General features: G+C 39.5%; 1 protein-coding gene across 1 annotated transcript in view; it reads right to left on the reverse strand.

Annotated features, from left to right (window-relative positions):
• The window catches only part of EFCAB6 (EF-hand calcium binding domain 6), a 111,779-nt gene that overhangs the window by 55,205 nt on the left and 34,900 nt on the right, over window positions 1-21,674 (reverse strand). The window contains 2 exon segments of the mRNA XM_075707467.1: window positions 7,435-7,513; window positions 9,925-10,025. Of these exon segments, the coding sequence (XP_075563582.1) occupies window positions 7,435-7,513; window positions 9,925-10,025 (180 nt within the window).

Below are 21,674 nucleotides of genomic sequence, written 5' to 3' on the forward strand. Positions count from 1 at the left end.
GCTGAAGGTATGGATAAAGCTCCAGATGGTGGCTCAGCAGAAGTTAGGGACAGAGATATTTATTAGTGAGGCCACTGATTTATCTTGAGTTTAGTGTACTGTGTCCTATTGACAGAGCTGAATTCCATGTTGGTGAGTCATCTGCATTTTTTTATCTTGCCAGCTCTCCGCTTTGACAGTCTTTCAGTAGAAATGGCATTGGACCTCAGTAAAAATAACTTTGGGGAATTTCTGAAAGATCATTTGACCTCAGGAACAGGAGGGACAAACTCAGCTTGCAGAAAACAAACAGGCTGTTTTCTTGATTGAAGTACAGCTCATATTCTGCTTTGGCGACAGTCTTGGAATGCATCTGCAGGAACACACTGTTCCCAAAAAATATTACATAGAAGGAGCCAACCATAAGGTCTTAGATAATTCCTTGTGTCTCACAAAAGCAAATTAGGAAAGAATTTCAGAGACAGAAGCAGTCTGCTCAAAGTCCTGAGGATTAAGATAAAGGCCATTGTGGAACAGGATCTTTCACAGGGAAGGGCACACCTTAACCACCCTAAACTGTTAAAGAACTTACAGGTGGAAAGATGTGTAAATATCAAGATGCTACCCGTTGCAGACTGTTGGTCCAAAACCACCACTTTGGTAAGAAAGAGGCCAGGCTTGCTTTCCTAGAGACTTCATGTAATATTTCTTTTCCATTACTGATCACGAATTCTCACTAAAGAGAGGAGCAGACATAATTTGGCAAATGAGAGCCACACAGCACCCATTATATAACAAGGAAAGAGATAACACTAAGATTTATAAGGATACTGAATTTTCATTTTATCAATTTCAGGAGGAGGTACAGAAGCCTTGAACACCAGGCTAGAAGGCTTAGAAGGGGTTGGAAGCAGAACTGACTTGGCCACCACAGAACATCACTGGGACAAGAGGAACTGAATCATAGAAACATAGAATCGTTTAGGTTGGAAAAGACCTTTAAGATCATCCAGTCCAACCATTAACCTACACTACCAAGTCTACTCTAAACCAATCAAGGGTAGACTACACTAAACCATGTCCCAGAGTGCCACATCTACCCATTTTTTTGAACACTTCCAGGGATGGGGACTCCACCACCTCTCTCGGCAGCCTGTTCCAATTCTTGACCACCCTTTCTGTGAAGAAATTTTTCCTAATTTCCAACCTAAACCTCCCCTGGCGCAGCTTAAGCCCATTTCCTCTTGTCCTGTCACTAACTACTTAGGAGAAGAGACCAACACCCACCTCACTACAACCTCCTTTCAGGTAGTTGTAGAGAGCAATAAGGTCTCCCCTCAGCCTCCTCTTCTCTGGACTAAACAACCCCAGTTCCCTCAGCCGCTCCTCATAAGGCCTGTGCTCCAGACTCTTCACCAGCCTTGTTGCCCGCCTCTGAACACACTCCAGCACCTCAATGTCTTTCTTGTATTGAGGGGCCCAAAACTGGACACAGTATTCCAGGTGCGGCCTCACCAGTGCCGAGTACAGGGGGACAATCACTTCCCTGCTCCTGCTGGCCTGATACAAGGAACCACTGCTTAAACTTAAAGAAGGAGCAACTTAACTGACATAGCTCCAAGACACTGACCAATTCAGGAATTGAACATCCAAAGGTTCTGTTTTAAACTTACCAGAATGCCTAAAACCAACAGTTCTTGTCAACGTCATAAATAAAAGGTCAGACTTGGTATGTTTGCAGCATAGTCCCAGCTTTCCGCACAAGGGATTGACTCACTCCTGTGTGTGCCTGACATAGTAAAATGACTCAAGCCATGTGCCTGAGAACTTCTTACATGAACTGCTGGCAGGTAGCCAGGTAACTCTTCCAAACAGTTGACATCCCAATAGCTAGTGACTGACAGCACTGTATAAAGCTGTTCAAGGGTCTCATAGCCAACAGTCACCTTGGCAAGAAAGTAAAGGAGATTGTGGTCTTTCTAAAAATATCCCAGAAGGCTTGTATCATCCCAAGACCTCACTAGGAGAGACAGAAGGATGTCCCAGTACCTGAGAGGCCTTCAGAAAATGGATAGCATGCTCCTCCTCTGCTTTGCTTTTCTACAGCAGAGTTTGGCAAAGAGTGATAAGTGAATTCTGGTGAGTGCAGGCTGTCCTTCGGCAGGCATTTGAATCCTCATATCGCTGATTCAAATGCCAAATATCCACTGCCAATTTCTTTATGTTCATGACAGAAACATGAAGGTCCTGATGAGCCTACAAGCCATTTTGTGAGAGCTTTGCTGCAGGTTGCATTAAGAGTGGCACTGAAATTGCTATTCAGGGTCAGAGCTCAGAGGCCGTTGTTTATACCTATGTTTGGTGTCCCTGCAACATTCGTCCTCCTTTGAAAAGTGTGTGGAGATCCTCTGGCAAGGCTCTGAGACAACAGAACAGACACAACAGAAATAGACTTTCTGAGCCATAGAAATAAGCTGCCAGTTCCGATGTGTGAACGCACAGACAAGGCAATCCCTAGAGCTGCTCTGAAGGGGATTCAGATGAGGACTTAAGAAACACAAAAAGGTCAGATCGTTGACGAGGAAACAGAGAAGTCCGAGGAGAATCTGGGGCAAGACAGGGCATACTCCTGTCTTGAGAGCTGTTGGCAGAAATGTGAGCTTTCCATAGGGCATTCTGTTTTATGGAATACCAGCCTAAAACTGAGGGAAGATAAACAGTGAGCACACCTCCATGGACGTATTAGAGTAAAGCATTATCTGGGTTCAAGTGAAAGGAAATACATGTGTACTGGATCTGACTGTACACATAGATTATCATGCAAATATAAGAAAAAAAATAGTTTTAAGAGAACTCATTCCATCACAAGGGAAAGTTTGTCATTTACCCCCCAGATTATGCAGACATTTACATATATTCAAAAGTAAAAATTGAGAGGAATCAATAGGTCATACATCTTTGTGACCTGGGTGCCAATATCAATGATGCTGGTTCAGTTGGAAGCTCTAGCTATGACCTGCAGTAGTCACAGTCATCAGATGTGCCAGAGTTCCTCATCCTCTGAGAATGTTCAAATCCAGTTCCTGAAAAATGAACCACACTGATGCTACAGAGGATCACAAACTTAATGTTCAGACGTTATCTAGAGAGCAAAACCCCAATTTTTGAATGATACAGTGAGATATAATCCTTGTGGACCCTGTAAAGTGAGCTCAACCATTTTTATTTGAATCCTAGAGTCTTTGATGAATGATCCATGCGTGTTTGCTCTCCTGATGCAATGCTTTGAGTGTTGTACAATTTTGAATATATTTCTGTGAAATGAGAGATCAGCCCAGGACAGTACTTACCATTAGAAAAACAGCATGTATCCTCAGTCTAGCTGAAAGTCTCCTTTCTATTCATATTTTTTCTTTACATTAAATAGAAAATTGTCTGTAATAACAGTACCTTTTTGAAAGCTCTGTTTGCCTTTTTTCTTCTCTTTGTTGTTTTTCCTTTGATATATGTGAGCTGATACCATTTAAGTCACCAGAAAGAACAGCAACTTTTAAGTTATCCAAAAGCATCTTGTAAAAGATTCCATCAGAAGAGTTATCCTTGTATTTATAGCATAACCTGGATAAAATAAGAATTTAAAATAATTTGGGAGGTTGAGAACAATGCATAATACAAATGTCTCAAGGCAAAGGCAATCAAAGTAACACATTTCCTTTCCATATACAATTAAGGGCATTATTCAGAAGGCTATCCTTAGGCACTGGAAACTAGCCTTCCCAGGCTCCTTCTGTAGCCTACAGAGAAAGCAGGAACCTAACTTAAACACTGTATCATTACCTGGAAGAGCTGCACTGACTCTAGGAGGAGCCTGAGGACACAAGCCTCCCCCACCTACAGTTACCCTTTGTGAATACATTGCGTAATTAATGCTGGAATTACATGGTGGACACTTGGAAGAAACTTGGCTCACCTAATGCTGACCTGTCAAATTCAGCTGCACTGGTGGAAGAGGGAGCTAAGATCACAGCCACTGCACAACTAAATCTGTCAGAAATCATGAATGAAAGCCCTTGTTTACCTTAACTTGCTGCCTGGCATATGGATATAAAATGAAATCACTAGCGGCCTAGGTTAATACTCCTCGATGTGAACATCAGCAAGCCCAGGAGCAGACACACTGTTTGTTCAGCCCCTTCTGTTATTCTGAGGGTAACTTCCAGTGAAGAGGTCAAGCTGGTAGTTCCCTGGGCCTGTTAAATTACCCTCTTAAATCACTGCTGTATAAATTAGCAGAGCTCATGAATCAGAGCCCTTGTCATCACTGTGTCACTGCTTCTCTGAGCTGTTCAGCCTTCCAGGATTTCATTCATGTTCATAAAGCTTTGGGGCATGCCTGGATGAAAGCAGAAGGCTCCGGTCCTTGTGCTGGGGGTGCATAGCATTCTTTGCACTCCACTTATCCCAAGCGCCCGTTCTATTTAGAATGACACTAAAAAAATACCTGTGGTAAAAGCCACTTGTAACTTAACATATCAAGTGCCTCAATGCCTTTTTTTCTGAAAAAAACCCCAAACAAACAAACAAAAAGAAATCAAAGCTTTCATTTCTTTTGAGAAATCTAATCCACACCATATACAGTGCAGGGGAGAAAGTGTCAGAGGGGGTGAGAGGGAGGGGAGTCACCATTTTCTAGTGTTTGTGAAGCCCTGCTCAGCTAAAACAAGTGTAGCCTTCACAAAGAAAATGGCTGTGAACACTACAGAGCAACATCTGCTTTGCGAGTGTAATCCATAAAAGGCTTCCAAATGCCCTTAAAATTTGTTCCCTCTTTTCCCCAGTCTGAATGTCATCTCACAGGAAGCCATCTGGGACAAGCATGCCAGCTATTCTGCTGCAGCGATAGCAGTATTGTCCTCAAGTGCCTCAGGATGAGTCACATCAATGCAAAAGTCCAATTATAGTAGAAGCCCCCCAAAGCAGAAGTATCATTTCAAATAAATAAGACTGATGTAGCTGAACCGCTGAAATTCAGAATGTAATTCAGTCACTTCATCACCTTTTACTCAAAACCCCTGCATCCCTTAAAGCACCCGTGCTAAATCCCCAATCTGGTTATGACATTCCCAGCACAGATGTGATAGTCTTAAGCCCAGTGTGTATGCATTTAGAGGAGTCAATTACTTTTTTTTTTTTTTTTCTTATTATTTTAAAATACAGCCTTTTTAAACCTGGCATTTCTTACCACTTTAGAGCAACGAATGAACAGTGCCATCCACTGTTTCTCTGCATAATCCACAACATTTTCCTAGGATAGTCTTGAATAAGATTTAACATAAAAATTAATGCCACATTTGAAACAAAGAAATATAGATCAGTAAAAAGATGTGAGTCAAAACGTATTTTTAAGGAGTCAGGCTAAATCATAGCGTGACAACTCTAAAAGTAGATTACAACAAAGGAGATTTTTCAAAATATCTCCTCACCTGTGGATAAGCCATTCTAACTTAATTAGCTATATTGTTACTCATTTATCCTAAACCCAAATACTTTTCCAATCAAGCAGGCCATCTATTGCATTGTTGAGTATAAATTCTCTCTTCATCTTATTATAAGAATCATATTTCTTCTCCAGTGTGGTCGTCAACTCACTAGAACATGACCCTGATGAATAATACTGCTAAGAACAGGTGTCTTTAGAAATGTTTACTACAGAGGAATTGATAATATGGTGTGAATGAGACCCTGTTTTCACAGACTGAACATGGCCAATGCAAGACTGTATATCCCTGAATGTCTTTGACAATGGAATCCAAACCTTATCTTTTAGATGTATATTTTAGATGCTATTCCTACAAAAAGATTCCAAACTCATCCCATCTGTGGTGTTGCACGTCTCACTTTGCTAAACACAGATACCTGCACTTTTCAACAATGCCACAGTTCAATAATGCGAATACACAAATGTGCTCAATGTTCATGCTAACAGAAAGTATTACACCCACTTCTTCTTGTGTTTCGCTAGAACACAACCTCAGTGTGCAGCATTTCGCTAGACTGATCTCACAAGGCTTATCTTGTATCCTTTTAAAACAAAAGCAAAATAGCCATTGACCACAATGATGAATGAATTAAACCTTAACAGTTTGCTTCTCATTGCTTTACTCTATATTATTTTCCTATAGGGAATGTTTAGAATTTCAAGTAAAGACCACTTCCCAATTCAAAGTGGCTGTAATTCCTGACTTTTCTTACAGTACAGATCTCTCATTGACACAAATAATGGTAGAAACATTATTTAGAAAATTGTATAACTGCTGAGTCCCAGGTAATTGAAGGATAATTACTTGTTCGTGATCAATGACCACTGATTATATACTAGAAAACACAGAGCTATAAAACTGACAGATGATGAAAGCATATAGTCATAACACACTGTGCTGGGAACATGACTTTTATGAACCCAATGCATAGCACCCAAAGTTTTCTCTAAGACATTTATAGAAAGGAAAATGCATACAGTAGAATTGGTTTTACTGATCATGCTCATGCTCATTCATATTTCAGGATCAAAGATTATTTTCCAAAAGCCATTTCCTATTGATGCTGTTGTGTTTGCTCCTTGCACACAATGATCAGCAGGACACTGGGTTGTAAGGTCAGACTGGAACTGATTTCTTTGATTTTCCTATTATGTTTTCAAATGCAGGAAAGAAGTCCACATCTTTCTGAAAGTCACTGGCTGTAAGCAGAGAAAGCTAGAGCTCCTGAGAGAGTAGATTAGACCCGATTATAACCTGACTGAAATGTTATTGCAATAAAATGATTAATACAATTCCCTCTTCTTTGGACATAGATATTTTGACCCTATGTTCCCCATGCCTGTAGCTCTTTTGACTCCCCACTTTGGGGGAGCCTGTTTGTATTGAAAATGAGATTTCATGTTGACAATATTAAATTTCAATTCCTTGTTCTTTACAACAATAGTCTACTGAGGAAAGACATAACATTAATTTAATTAATTTTGTATTACATTGTGTTTGGAAATACTAAATAATGTTTGATAACATCTTGGATCTCCAGCACATCAGTTGTTCCTTTGTAGAAAAGGCTTGTCTCACCTTTGAAATGCTGAAATAATGTCAAACTCACAAGAGTTTCCAACATGGCATTGTTATGAAAATAAATAAGGGGTTTACAAGCTGACCACATGAGGAATGGGGCATCTCTTCCACTGACCTTTTCTTTTCTATATGCTTGAGGAAAACCAAAACACTTAATGCCTTCAGCTATAGCTGTCACATTAAAAGACAGGAAGAAAGATACGGTAAGGAAAGAAATTACATTAAATCTGTTACAACTCACACATCATCAACTTCATAAATTATTGATCTGACAAAGAGGGATAACACAGCTGTGGGACTTTTCTTAGATGACTTCTGTTAATAGTGGCAGTACACTTAGCATCATAGGACTGCAAAGCCTTATGAAAATCTTTCAAATCTTCTGTGATTTTATCTGAAAGGATCTCCTCCACCTAACAATCGAATGAATTAGTAATGCAGGAAAGAAAAAAAAAGCGTCCCTGAGGTTGAACTATGATAGTGTTACCACATGAATAAAAGTACTAAAATGACAAGTCTAATGTTGGAAGACCAACACTTACTGAAAATGAACTATGTTACCACTTACAGTATTACAAGCTAGAACAAGAAGAGCAGGCTTCTTTATTTGGTTTGTTCCGTTAAGCTATTCATGAACCATCTAATTTAAAACAAAGTTATGTTCAACTAAAACAATTTTAGTGTAGTAATTTCAAAGCATGATGCAACATCAGGCCCAAAATCTACCCTTGAAAATGTTTGTTCTGAAAACTGACTGAAAAGTGACTGCAAGAAAGCCTGTACCTCACTTCATATATCTGCTTCTTCACGTGACTGAAGAGTCATGTCTACTGACTGATAACAATGCAAAGTTTTTACTGTTGTTTCCCCCTCAGTCCTGTAAAACAAAATCCACTAGGACTGAATGAATTGCAAGCAGCACTCAACTTACTCAGGGCATAATTTGAAGACAATGGGCTTGCACAGGGGAAAATAATGACAAAATCTGGCTTACTGAACCTGCTTTAGGATCTGTCTGTAGCACTGGCAGTTAGAATAAAAGTGTGTTTTACTTGTAAATTGGGTACATTAAAACCAGAATGTTCTGAGAAGAAACAAATGCAGGATCACATTTTGTCAGAAAATCTCAGCATAACTGCAGATCTGACCAAGCACTGTACTATGCAAAAACTCAGGTGAAAGAAAGGAGGCGGAGATGCCCCTTGGGTTGCATTAGCTGGCTAGGGGCCTATATTGGTTCCAGGGCCTGGTTCTGCCCATTGCTGCTTTTAAGATTCCTCTGACCAAATAATTTCTGAGAAATTATAAAAATGAAGAGATTTCTTGACAAAAATTGTCCTTGTTCATTTGTACAACCTGTGATCTGCTTTTTCTACAGGATAAGCCACATTGATGGAGCTGGCATCACCACTCAGGACACAAAACAGAAGGATTCCCAGATACTCAGGCTTCCTTGCAGCTGCTTTTCATCAAGATCTGGGTACAAACCCAGACAGAGAGTCCAGAACAGACCTACTCCTCATGGCAGAATCACTCTCAAAGCATGAAACCACAGCTGCTAGTGTCATGTGAGTCTACTGTGTCATCAATGGTGGTATTTCATTCCAAGGTGACAATAGTCTGTGATGTTTAATATTTCCTTTACCTGCCTTCTCTCATGCTAGCATTTACTTAATTTAAGACACTTATTGCAAATGACAAAAATGGATAGTTATCTGTGTACATCTCTAATATGAGCCTAACCAGCTTAATTTGTAAATCCCACTTAGTGTGCACATCAGTTGCACATGTAGGGACTGTCAGCATTTGCATTTTCCCCAGCATGCTAATTGTACAGCTACTAAAGTTTGCCCCAGAATTTCAGCCAGACCATTATTCTACTCAAAACCAGCTGGAAGGGTCTTGGGCTGCTGCATTGCTATTGTTGGAGCCATCAGAGTGGAAAGCAGCCTGTTTCAGATCCTAACATCAAAGCATTTCAAAGCAATGCACACCATTCAAGGCTGTTCAATGGGACCTTCTTTTTGTGCGTCTAGTATCTTTCTTGACACTACTGCTCTCCTTTGATATCTCTCAAAAACACTGTCCAGACTACCTAAGACAAAGCTAAATATGGAGTTAGTCAGTTGACATGCTAATGCAAACCTAAAAGAGATTTGATATTGAAAATGATGAAAAATTATGAACAGCTTAATATTAGGAAGTAGATTTACAAACAGTGGCTTAGGTTATTTCTTAGAATAATTCAGTAAGCAAAAAAGTATTGACTTATTTCTGTCAAAGGAAATGGGCATACTCCACAGAAATATTGACTGTGGGTTTCAGGATATAACCTCTGCATGGTGAATGGTTCTAAAGGAAAACATTATAAGATGACTGCAAATTCAGAAGGTGTCAAAGTTGCACCCAGGAAAATATGTAACATCTGTGTAGTATATAGCATATATTTTGAACCAATGTATATTATAAAGAATAATAGATAAAACAAGAAGCAGCAAAATATCAGCAAAACAGATCTGACAACTGAAAGCTAAGAAGTACTACTGCTGTTCCTCCTCTGCTGTACACACATGCATGAGCTAGAGATTCTGCTGGAGTTTTCAAAAACCTCCAGTAACCATGAGATTGCTTTCCAACCAATGCTTCAGAAAGAAGAGTTTAGAAGTGCTGATTATGATTATTCCATTGCTGGAAAGAATGTGAACATACTAACTTAGATAAAAATGATATGCAGAGCATAACATTTTACCAAAACACAATCCAGCATTTTGCCACAGCCATTATAAAAGAGGTTATGATTAGAGAATTGAAAGTAAACACTTACTACTGATTCTTTTTCTTCAAACAAGTCTAAAAATTCATGGTAATCAAGGTATCCAGTCTGTTCTGGATCAATCATCTCAATTAACTCCTGGAAGTTTTTATCTTTCATTTGAAATACCAAGTTACATAAAACATGATGAAGGTAATTTCTTGTGATCTTTCAGAGTCAAGTTGGGTCTAAGTTGCTGTTATCATGTACCCCAATCATTGCCTTAAGTCCATGCAAAAGTCCATCAAGTGATGTCTGTTAATAGATCCTAATGTAGCTCTCAGCATATTCATAGACAGCACATGAGCCTACATTTATCAGTGCTCACTCATCTGTGGCAAAATTTTCTCCATGATTAGCTTCAGAACAACAAGCAAAAACTCAACTAAACATTTTATGTTTGAGCACAGCTTTTTCTGGGGCTGCAGTTTTCAGATGTGGTCCAAGGCCATGACAGTCCATAACGGCAGAGTAAATGCTGTGCAAACACTTGGGTCATTACAGAGATTTCAGTTAAAGCTGCAATTATAAGTACATGGTGAGCCTTGAGAAATTCTGACTGTTGACAGTGGTGTGTTAATCCAAAATATTTGAGACCTACTGTCCTTGGACTTCCTCTTTCCTTTCTTATGCTTCCTTTGCATCTTAGTATGCAACCTTTAAATCACCTATACTGCTAGGCAGGGTCTACTGGCATTCTTGACCTGGCTAATGAAGGTGAATCAGCTCTCGGGGACAATCTTTATGTGGGGCCTGATGTCCTGTCACATTGTCATGCCAATGGATACTCATTTGGACTGTAAGGTAATAGGCAATGGATGTGTTCATGCAACAGAATCAGGATATTTTTATTTTGCTACACTTAAGGCACAGTTTTTCTCTCAATTCCCATGGCAAGTAATGTCCATAATTTATGTAGCAGAGTTTTAAACATGGGTTTATACCACCTCTTTTCTATGACTATTGCATTTTATAATTTTAAATTTGTTCCTGAACTCTTACTTTTTTTTTTTTTTTTAATTGTTTCTTTATTTTCTCTAAAGAAACCTGAGGAAGGATAATGTGGGGGAAAGAATAAGAAAGAGTGGAATAAAGGCTTTGGAAAAATAACAGAAAAATTAGGAGTAAATATTTCCTTCAGTGATTCAGTTTTCCTGGCTAAGCACTACACAAATATCTTTCTGTTCATAAAATTCACCCAAAGAAAATTCTGTTTCCCTTTAGTCCTCCACAGAGATCCAGGGTGGCAGTAATAATATAGAGGATGAGCAATTATTTACTTCATCAGTTGGTCTGGGAAATACTTTAAAGTTTTGCAATCAAAAGATAATGGTCTTGTGAAACTACTATCTGGTATTTGAATTTTCTTTAGAGACAGTTGTCACTGCATTAAATCATATGGAAGCAAAACCTGATAATATACCTACCTCCCCCAGTAAATAAGTTAGGGAATCTGGTACTGAAGCTACAAAGATAGCTTGCACTTCACGAGAACCAATTGTACAGAATGACTAGGTCTTACCCATGAAGATGAAATATCTGTTATGATAAAAATAAATTACATTTTGTTCAAATCTTAGCTAATATGGGAAAGTTAAGATATACTACATCAGGATTTATTAAGCAGATTGCATTTGCTTATTTGGCCACCTTGCAAGTTTAATTTTATTTATGCAAAAGGATTTAATTTTATTGCCCAGATCATTATCTAAGCCAGTCCAGCATCAGTGATGTGACTGGGGATGTACTGGACTATTCCAACAAAAAAATCGTGATGTTATGTGTAAATATAAACCATTCTTACATCTACTTCTTTCACTGTGGGAGCCTCTAGATGCTGCGCATTAAATAGTTCTTTCTTCAGCCTGTCTTTCCACCATCTCAAATACCTCTGCCTTTGTTAACAATTTCATTCAGTAATGCTCCAGTTCAGTAAATGAATTAAAATCATGTAGTAAAGTGCCTTACTGAATCATGGCCTGAATGCTGTAGGTGTTATTATCTACTGCAATGTATGAAACTGATTCCTTTCCCTATAAATTACTAGGGGAATTCTTTCTTTTTGTGGCCATATATTTATGTATATAGATGAAATACTGCAGAGCTAAAAAGAACATTTTTTGTGTAATTATATTAGAAAGGAATTGTGATATATCATCTATATAAAACCATCTAATAAAAAATGCCAATACTACTTCTGAAGATATCCCCAGTGCTCCTTTTGCTTGTGTCAACCAGACTGAGAGCTTTAATTTTTTCTGTCTGTTATTTGCTCATTCAATTCAGAAATACAGGGTCTACAATTTAAGAAGTGCAATATGTAGCAAATCAAAGTAATAAAAAAATCCAGCTTGTCCACTAAAGGGTTGATCACACAATCTGGTGCATGGGACAATACACATCATGACATTCCATCAAAAACAACAGAAAGGCATTTTAGCTCTGTACATCGTGAGGGCCACAGAGCTGCTAAGTATAGACAGTTCTTTATCAAAAGCTCATATTCCACATCTAAACATGAAAAAGTAATCCAAAGCCTAGAAAAAGTCAGATGAAGTTACTTTTGAAACTGGAGTGAACTATGCAACTGTAGGCTCAGCATTGTCAGTATCACACAAGTTACAGTCTACCTGTCAGATGACAAACTGCAAACATAAACCTTTTACAAATACATGATAGCACTCTCTGTTTATATTACATAATATGAGCTTATAATAATTACTGCACAGTTCTGATTCTCATTAACTTTACCTATCATACTGATTTTATCCCTTCATCAAAAGAGATGTTCCTTGCCTGTAATTTCTCCTGTGTGCACAGGGACCATGGGGATGTATATTCATTGCTAGGTGGTGTATTTGGATGTGTACACTTATGACGTCTCCCTTCTTTTCCAAAAAGCTGCATCTCAGATTAAAGTGTAGCCTTATCCTGCACATATTAATGCTTATCTTTAATTTAAATGTCAATGACAACCAATTGGTGTCCTTTAGCATGTAACGTTAAACAGGTATTCATGTTGTGTAGTATTTTTATAGTATTTGAGATCTTCTGTATAATGTTAAAACCATTAACTATGTTCCTTTAAACCTTTTACAATGCTGGGAACACTCTGAAGTTTACCTGATCCCAAGTTTCAGCATGGGACAGAAAACATTTTGGTTTCCTTTATGAGTCTGATGCATTTAAGAAAGAACTTGAGTTAGGAGACTTTCCAATACTACTTGAATTCCTTGCCCTGAGATGAACAATCTCTTTTTAAGAGAGACTAAAATAAAAACAATGAAATAATGCAGGTGAAAAATTACAGCTCGATACTGCAATTCTAAACTTCTAAATTTGCAGGAGATGCAACAATATGACTCTGAAAGAACTATGATGTCCCATCTTCAAATGACACAAATGCCAATGCTTTAGGTGACTGGGACACCACATGTGATCAAGAACAAGAACTACCAAACAATGCACTCCACATAATGGAATGTATAAAAATGAGGATATATAGTAATAATTTTTAATTAAAAAAAAAATGCTCAACTAATTTATACTGAATATTGTGCACTCAAATTCTTTTTAAGTCCTTGACTGGTGTAAGCACTACTTAGCAACAACTAAAACATCAGTGTGTTATCAGCATTCTTCTCATACTAAATCCAAAACACAGCACTGTGCCAGCTACTAGGAAGAAAATTAACTCTATCCCAGCCGAAACCAGGACACATGGGTTTTTCATAACAACAGAAAACCCACTCGCACAGTTACATAAATGTTTAGGAATGTTACAAATTCATGCATGTTTAGACATTAATAATGAGTTCACTGATGAGATCGCTGCTCTGTTGAACTACTGCATACAGCAGCTGAGCAGGAGAATAGTATTTGCTAAATGTTACTATGCAGACCCTAGCATGAAAAGAAAATATGAGATCCAAGAAGACTTTTCTCATGTTGATCACGAGACTGAATGTTTTTCATAATATTCTTCTGCATTAAGTGTCAAAGCCTGTAAGTATTGCATTTCATTTTACCATTAAGGAAATCAGCTTTTCTGGGAGCTACCACACTTGATGATAGGCTGTGGTAGGCAATGAGAGCAGGCGATCCACTTAGGCCCAGAAACAGCCCTGAACAAGAGGAAGAGTGGGGAGAGGGAACATGGAGCCAGGTTTGGAGATGAACCCTGCCTAATCAGGATGTAATGCCCAACACTGAGATAACCAATGATATCAATCAACATAGTGATGTCAACAGCTGCAAATTAACACATAGAATCATAGAATCATTTAGGTTGGAAAAGACCTTTAAGATTATCCAGTCCAACCATTAACCTACACTACCAAGTCTACTCTAAACCAATCAAGGGTAGACTACACTAAACCATGTCCCCAAGTGCCACATCTACCCCTTTTTTGAACACTACCAGGGATGGGGACTCCACCACCTCTCTCGGCAGCCTGTTCCAATTCTTGACCACCCTTTCTGTGAAGAAATTTTTCCTAATTTCCAACCTAAACCTCCCCTGGCGCAGCTTAAGCCCATTTCCTCTCGTCCTATCACTAACTACTTGGGAGAAGAGACCAACACCCACCTCACTACAACCTCCTCTCAGGGAGTTGTAGAGAGCAATAAGGTCTCCCCTCAGCCTCCTCTTCTCTGGACTAAACAACCCCAGTTCCCTCAGCCGCTCCTCATAAGGCCTGTGCTCCAGACCCTTCACCAGCCTTGTTGCCCTTCTCTGGACACGCTCCAGCACCTCAATGTCTTTCTTGTATTGAGGGGCCCAAAACTGGACACAGTATTCCAGGTGCGGCCTCACCAGTGCCGAGTACAGGGGGACAATCACCTCCCTGCTCCTGCTGGCCACACTATTCCTGATACAAGCCAGGATGCTGTTGGCCTTCTTGGCCACCTGGGCACTCTGCTGGCTCATGTTCAACCGTCTGCTGACCAACACCCCCAGATCCTTTTCGGCCAGGCAGCTTTCCAGCCACTCTTCCCCAAGCCTGTAGCATTGCATGGGGTTGTTGTGCCCGAAGTGCAGGACTCGACACTTGGCCTTGTTAAACCTCATACAGTTCACCTCGGCCCATCGGTCCAGCCTGTCCAGGTCCCTCTGCAGGGCCATCCTACCCTCCAGCAGATCGACACTCCCACCCAGTTTGGTGTCATCTGCAAACTTACTGAGGGTGCACTCAATCCCCTCATCCACATCGCTGATAAAGATATTAAACAAGGCTGGCCCTAAAACAGAGCCCTGGGGAACACCACTCATGACTGGCTGCCAACTGGACTTAACTCCATTTACAACTACTCTCTGGGCTCGGCCACCCAACCAGTTTTTTACCCAGCGAAGACCACACACATCCAAGCCATGAGCTGCCAGCTTCCCAAGGAGAATATTGTGGGAGACGGTGTCAAAAGCTTTGCTAAAGTCCAGGTAAATAACATCCACAGCCTTTCCATCATCTACCAGGCGGGTCACCAGGTCATAAAAGGAGATCAGGTTGGTCAAGCAGGACCTGCCTTTCATGGACCTATGCTGGCTGGGCCTGATCCCCTGGTTGACCTGCACTTGCCTGTTGAGTTCACTCAAGATGAACCTCTCCATAATCTTCCCCGGCACCGAGGTCAGGCTGACAGGCCTGTAGTTCCCCAGGTCCTCCTTCCAGCCCTTCTTGTAGATGGGCGTCATGTTGGCAAGCCTCCAGTCATCAGGGACCTCCCCTGTTAACCAGGACTGCTGATAGATGATGGAAAGTGGCTTGGCAAGCTCCTCTGCCAGCTCCCTCAGTACTCTCGGGTGGATCCCATCTGGCCCCATAGACTTGTGATCCCTTTCTTGGAATTAGCGACTAACAGGGCTGTCCGGGACACTGGCAGAGGCAAAATGGGCATTGGGGCCCTGCCTGCTGTCCAGGGGCACTCTGATGCCTGACGGAATGGTATACCTTACTTATTCCCAGTGGCATGCCATTTTGACTAAGAAATGAGAACACTACAGATGCAAATGGCAGATATCAAACAAGTGTGATAGGTAACAAAACATGATAACAGAAGCCTTCAAATGGAATTGTAGATAATAACCCATTCTCAGTAGATCAGTTTCTAATGAGGTCTTGCAGGGGCTGATTTTTAGACCTGTGCTATACATCCTTTTTATGCACACAAGCACATATATGTGTGTGTGTGTATAAACAGAGTAAACACAGCTCTCCCTCTCTCTGTATATATATTTATATATATATGCACATCACGTGTACAAATAAGCTGAAAAAACCCCAAAAGCTTTAAAACACCGGATGACCGTAGATAAGACATTTGAAAGACCACTGGAAGACAAATGGAATGGTGAAATGATGAAGACAACAAATGACTGACATAGCATGACTGGGAAGAATAAGCACAAGCAAAGAATAAGCTTTCTAATAAAGTCCTACATCGAGAAATGGAGAAAATACACCAGAATAGAAGTGTAATCTTAATTATAAGAAGTAGTTGCTCTTAAAGATTTGCAGGTCATAATACATAATCAAAGCATAAATAAATTGCCAGTATGATGTTAGGCATAAGGGACTCAGGCAATCCTTGAATGTAGAAACAGGGGAACACTTAGCAGTATCTGGAAAGTTATATTATTTATTTTTCTGGTACCAGTGCAACTTCTATTAAAGCACCAATTCTCATTTCTGTCATAACATTTCATGAAATATACAGAAAAACTAGCAGAGGTTCAAAGGCAGCCACAGGGATGATTAAAGAACTGGCCAACATGACTTCCAGTGAAATTGTAGGAGGTCAATAATTTTTGTTTATCAGAGAGGTTGTTACAGATTATTTAGTCCCCAGTTGCACATATCTATGTTAAAGAAACTTGAAAAACAGACTCTGCGTGCTGCTGTAACAGAAAACAAAGACTGGCAACCACTAGATTACTTTGAAGCAGATACGAGACACAAATGTTTAGCTGTAAGAGTAATTAACTGTGGCAACACCTAAAAATAATTGCTCTTACTTCATCAAGCATAAGGAACGTCTGCTTTAAAGAGGGATGAGCATCTTGGATGTATCTGCACAGCTTCTGAAGAACAGTGTCACTGGAGAAAGCTTCATCTCCTCTAGCTGGATTTACTCTGCAAGAGGAAAAAAGACAGTCTTTGCAATGCTTTCATGTCTCACCCTCTTTTGTTCCCTATGTTCTTCTCAGAGCACGAAGAAAAAATCACCTCATTAAGACTCAAGGTTTGATAGGATTCAAAATAAGAGTGCACATAGAGAAAGCATTGCCAAAAGATTTTTTAACTTAATTTAATCAAGGGTGACCATCAAGTGGATACACTTCTCATTTTCAGTAAATATGTATACCACAGGTTACTCTCATAAAAAAGGAACTTGCTACTTGCTTGTGTTTTTTTCTCATAGGAATTGTCTGCCTGTTTTCAAAGGTGCTCCCAGAATCCTGGAATTTTTCTAAAAATTGTTGCCAAGCAATTTTACCTGTGCCTTTCAGTCCAAATCTGATTTTTAAAAAAGAAAACAGTTTTAAAAGATTTCCTTATAAAAACACTCTAAATTCCAAGAAGAATTTTGAATTAGAACATCACTCCATCATTATAATATCAATGTGTGCAACACTCACAATTAGAGTAAGCTTGCATAGCTTTTTTTTGTTACTAAATATGTAAACTGAGCCAACGTATTTTCTCAATTCCAAATGCCTAGCTGTGGAAGAACTAGACCCCAAGCGAGAATTCATCTAACCAAATGTACATGCCTGCACCTGAGCAAGTCACTCTAAGTTCCCTTTATAGTCATTGGGGAGAAACAGGCACTTTCAGGACAGGATTCATCTCATCCTAAAGTAGACATCTAAAACTGGTTAGATGAATCCTGCCTGTTGTTTCTCTCCAGTGACTATAAAATGGAGTCTAGGAGGAGCAGTTCAGGCGTAGACATTCACATTACAGATGTCTAGAATGAGATAGTATTTAATGCATCCCTTCTCATTATTTACACATAACAGCAGAGAAACTTACTAAGGGGAATAGTATGTTGGGCTTTTTAAATGTTATGATGTTCATTGTATCCAAATTTTAAAACTTTGAAAGTACTGAAAGTGTTAAACTATGTTAAAAATCCTGGAAAGTTAACTAGTATCATATTCCATGAATAATTACTTTGAAATCAATGACGACCTGATCCCATGACCCCCCAAACCATTGCCATATCTCCTATTCAGTTTCAATGGTACTGCAGAAAGCTCCAGTGAGCATGGCTAAAGGCACTCCTACTTCAGATGGTGCTTTGTAGGCAATTACATCCTGCGCATATTATCAGAAACATGCTGACTCGCTACTCTAGTCATCTCAGAAAAGCTTTTAAAACTCCTAATGCTCCTTAAAATGGTAGCAGATGGTGTTTAGAGCATTTGCTAATCCAGGATGCATAGGACATAGCTAAAAAATTACCAAATGCAGTCAGAGGTATGCAAAACTTCCTGGATCTTTTACAAAAAACCTCCAGTATTTGGACTACCCAGAAGTTTCTCAAGCTCAGCCAACAAAGCTAAAAACCAAAAGTGAGAGGAATCACAGCATTCAGGCTTTGGTCAACCGCAACCTGACAGTGCAGGGTATTTAATGGGTGGGGAGGGAACCTGGCTTTTTACATTAGTCCTGCCTGCGAGTAGCATGCATGCACCACGGCACAGCGGCTCAAGGGCTGAGCATCTCCCACTGCACAAGCAGCACAATTGTACCAGAGCCCAGAAGAAGGGCTGGGAATGGCCAAGCACCAAAGTCTCAAGGTAAATGAAGACAGAGGCAGTGCTAGCATTCAAATTTCACCAGGGGAGCCATTTCATTCCCTGCAGGGAAGGACTCTGCCAACAGTACTATTGAGGGATGGGTTATTAAAAAAAGCTGTGGGAAGGATAGATATTTCATATCTGATGATTGTCTTGGATAAACGAATATGAAACAAACAGTATGAAATAACAGATGATCTCTAAAATTAAGGCCAAGATAACAACTGTTATTTTGAGCCCCCAACTGAGATCCCTTCACACTGAAATGTCTATGGTCTACTAAATCACTCAAATCGCACTGTAGAGAGCAATTCTGCGCTGAAAATGAGCAACCAGCCAAAGCTGCGTCAATCAGAGCAACAGACCTCTCCACTTCCACCTCCTTGCTCAGAAGCCCTACAATCGCCTCTCAGACTTTGGCAGTGACAATTGCCAAAATCCTGGGAGCTCAAGAGAACTTAGGAAGAAATACTAATGCGGATATGTGAAGGTCTGGCATTACAAGCTATGATTTGTGGTGCCATTGATGAGTCCACAAGGTGCAGTGGTTTTCCCCTGTTCTGCAGATGGGTAATGGATTGTGGAGCTCTTCCAGTTCTGCCTGTGGCCGACCAACACAGCACTTCTCTCTTGCAGGTTTTATCATGGAAGGGGATGAATTGGGCGCCAGGGTGTTGGAGGGAGGAACTCCCCAGCGTTAGGTTTCGTGGATCAAATTGAAGAAAGCCCTATTTAGACAAAGTTAAGTCAGTGGGAATAAAAACTGTGGAAGGACTTTGGAGTATTTTTTTAATTTCAAAACAATCCCTCTTTATAGTTGTAATACTGGCCCTCAGATTTCAAGCTGTGCTATAAGGGCAGTAAGTACAATATTTAGATGCCATAGGTAGCGTAATTGAGGCATAGAAAGATCTTTCCACTGCTGGGCCAGAAAAAATGTGCACCTTTTGTGAGTGGTATTCCAGCATTTTATCTACTATAGTAGGCCAGCTAACTTACTAAAGTAATAAAAATAAATTCTGCACGGCTTTTTGGAAGTATGCTTATGGTCATGTCCAAGTAGAAAAGAGTATACTTCCAAAAGAATTGACTGATTAGAGCTGTCACAGCATGGATACCTGGTAAAACCATGGGATATATCATCTCATAGTGAACCTTTACAAAATACTACCCATTGAGAAATTTTTAACCATCAGTGCCTTAGCATCTGATACTTTTATAAAAATCATAAATTAAAGAAATGAAGCATGAGGGTAATACAAAAAGTTTAAAACTATCTCTGCTGCTGAAAACTGTGCTTGTGTTTTTAACTGGTATTTTGTTCACTGAAGTCCTGACCAACTGAGCACAAAGATTTACCTCATATCACAAATAAAAGTCACCAATTAGAAATCCCAGCAGCCACCAGAAAAGAGTCTTAGAAATTAGGCTCTCCATTGGCAAAGCCTTCACACTGGTCATGTATGATTTGCTCCCAACCATCGACAAGAAAACCCTTCACTCAACATCTCTCAATCTGTGAAAGGACACAATCCACGGCAATGCTCCAAAACATAACCAAAATATTTCTCATGTGGGAATGCTGAAATACTGTGAAATTAATTCCTTCAGTTTATGCAACTCTTTATACAACCTCAAGTTCACAATGTTTTACTTCTAAGTGAAAGAATTTTCAAGAGTAGAAGTGATGGAATTCAGGGAATTCAGGACTCACCTGGTGATGGCCTTTGAATGAAGTACACCTCAGCGGTCTGCCTCTGATGTATTTGATCTTGCTGCAGTGGGGACATATACTGAGAGATAAGTGCGTGGGTAATCTGGTCCTAAACCAGTCAAGGATGAAATCCTAGCTGAAGTCTAAGGCAAAGTTGCATCAGCTTCAATGGGCCCTGAATTTTATATCAGGAGCCCATGAGATGTAAATACCTCAAACAACCATAAAATGTTGTCATGTATTATTTCTTATAAACAGCTCCCTGGCACATCTCATGTCATATTATTTAAATAGAATCTTAAAAACCCTGAAATCATGTCCCTTGCCCATCAATTACTATTACATTTATTATCAGCTACAATGAAGTTACTTCATTATTAGAATTAGATGACTATGAGGAACTTTTGCTGTTGTTCCATTCACCTGGTGGAGCTTTTAAATTACATTAACTGAGAAATATCACCTAAGAGATATGGCATACATAGGCTTGAACATTTCTGTTTACAGCATCATTAAAATGTCGCTGTATTTTTCAAATGCCAGAGAAAGTTCCAGTGGAAGAATACATGCAGAAATCTTCCCATTATGCAACTGTTCTTAAGAGCAAGATTTACTTTAAGATTTAAACTAGCAAGTGACATGAATTGAAAAAAAAAACTGTAACAGCAATTTTTTTTACAAAGTAATAGTTGATCATTGTTATATCACACTGTGAATGACTAGAAGCAAATCAGATTTATCTGCTGAATGCACAAAGCAATATGGTTACTGCAGATGACACTCTCATACAGCACCTGCTGCTGTAAAATGTATATCTGCACTGGGCTTTTTACAGCTAACTAGTGCATATAAAGAAAAAAATAACTCAACTGATTATTTACATGGATGATTCTACTCTTCCAACAATTTAAACAGCTAAATTATAAATTATGGCATCATTAAGCAGTAATGCATGATCTGGTTACTGACCTCCTCACACTGTATGATTTGGGTGCCTTGTCCTGTTTTTGTAAGCTTAAGCAATATTTTGGAGTAAAAATGCTGTGTAAGAGTTAAGTTGTTCTTCCTTTCTCTTTGACTGGCCATATGCCCTTGGCACAGTTGCCAACAAGTATAAAGTATATTCTGGCAGTTTTCTTCTCACAGTTTTTGGTTTCTGAGTACAAAAGATTAATCATGAGAGACCCTGGTCTAGATTTAACCAAAAGCCACAAAAACATCCATTCCTATGATATTTTGGCTTTA

The sequence above is a fragment of the Pelecanus crispus genome, chromosome 1 (assembly GCF_030463565.1).
Source record: "Pelecanus crispus isolate bPelCri1 chromosome 1, bPelCri1.pri, whole genome shotgun sequence".
NCBI lineage: Eukaryota > Metazoa > Chordata > Aves > Pelecaniformes > Pelecanidae > Pelecanus > Pelecanus crispus.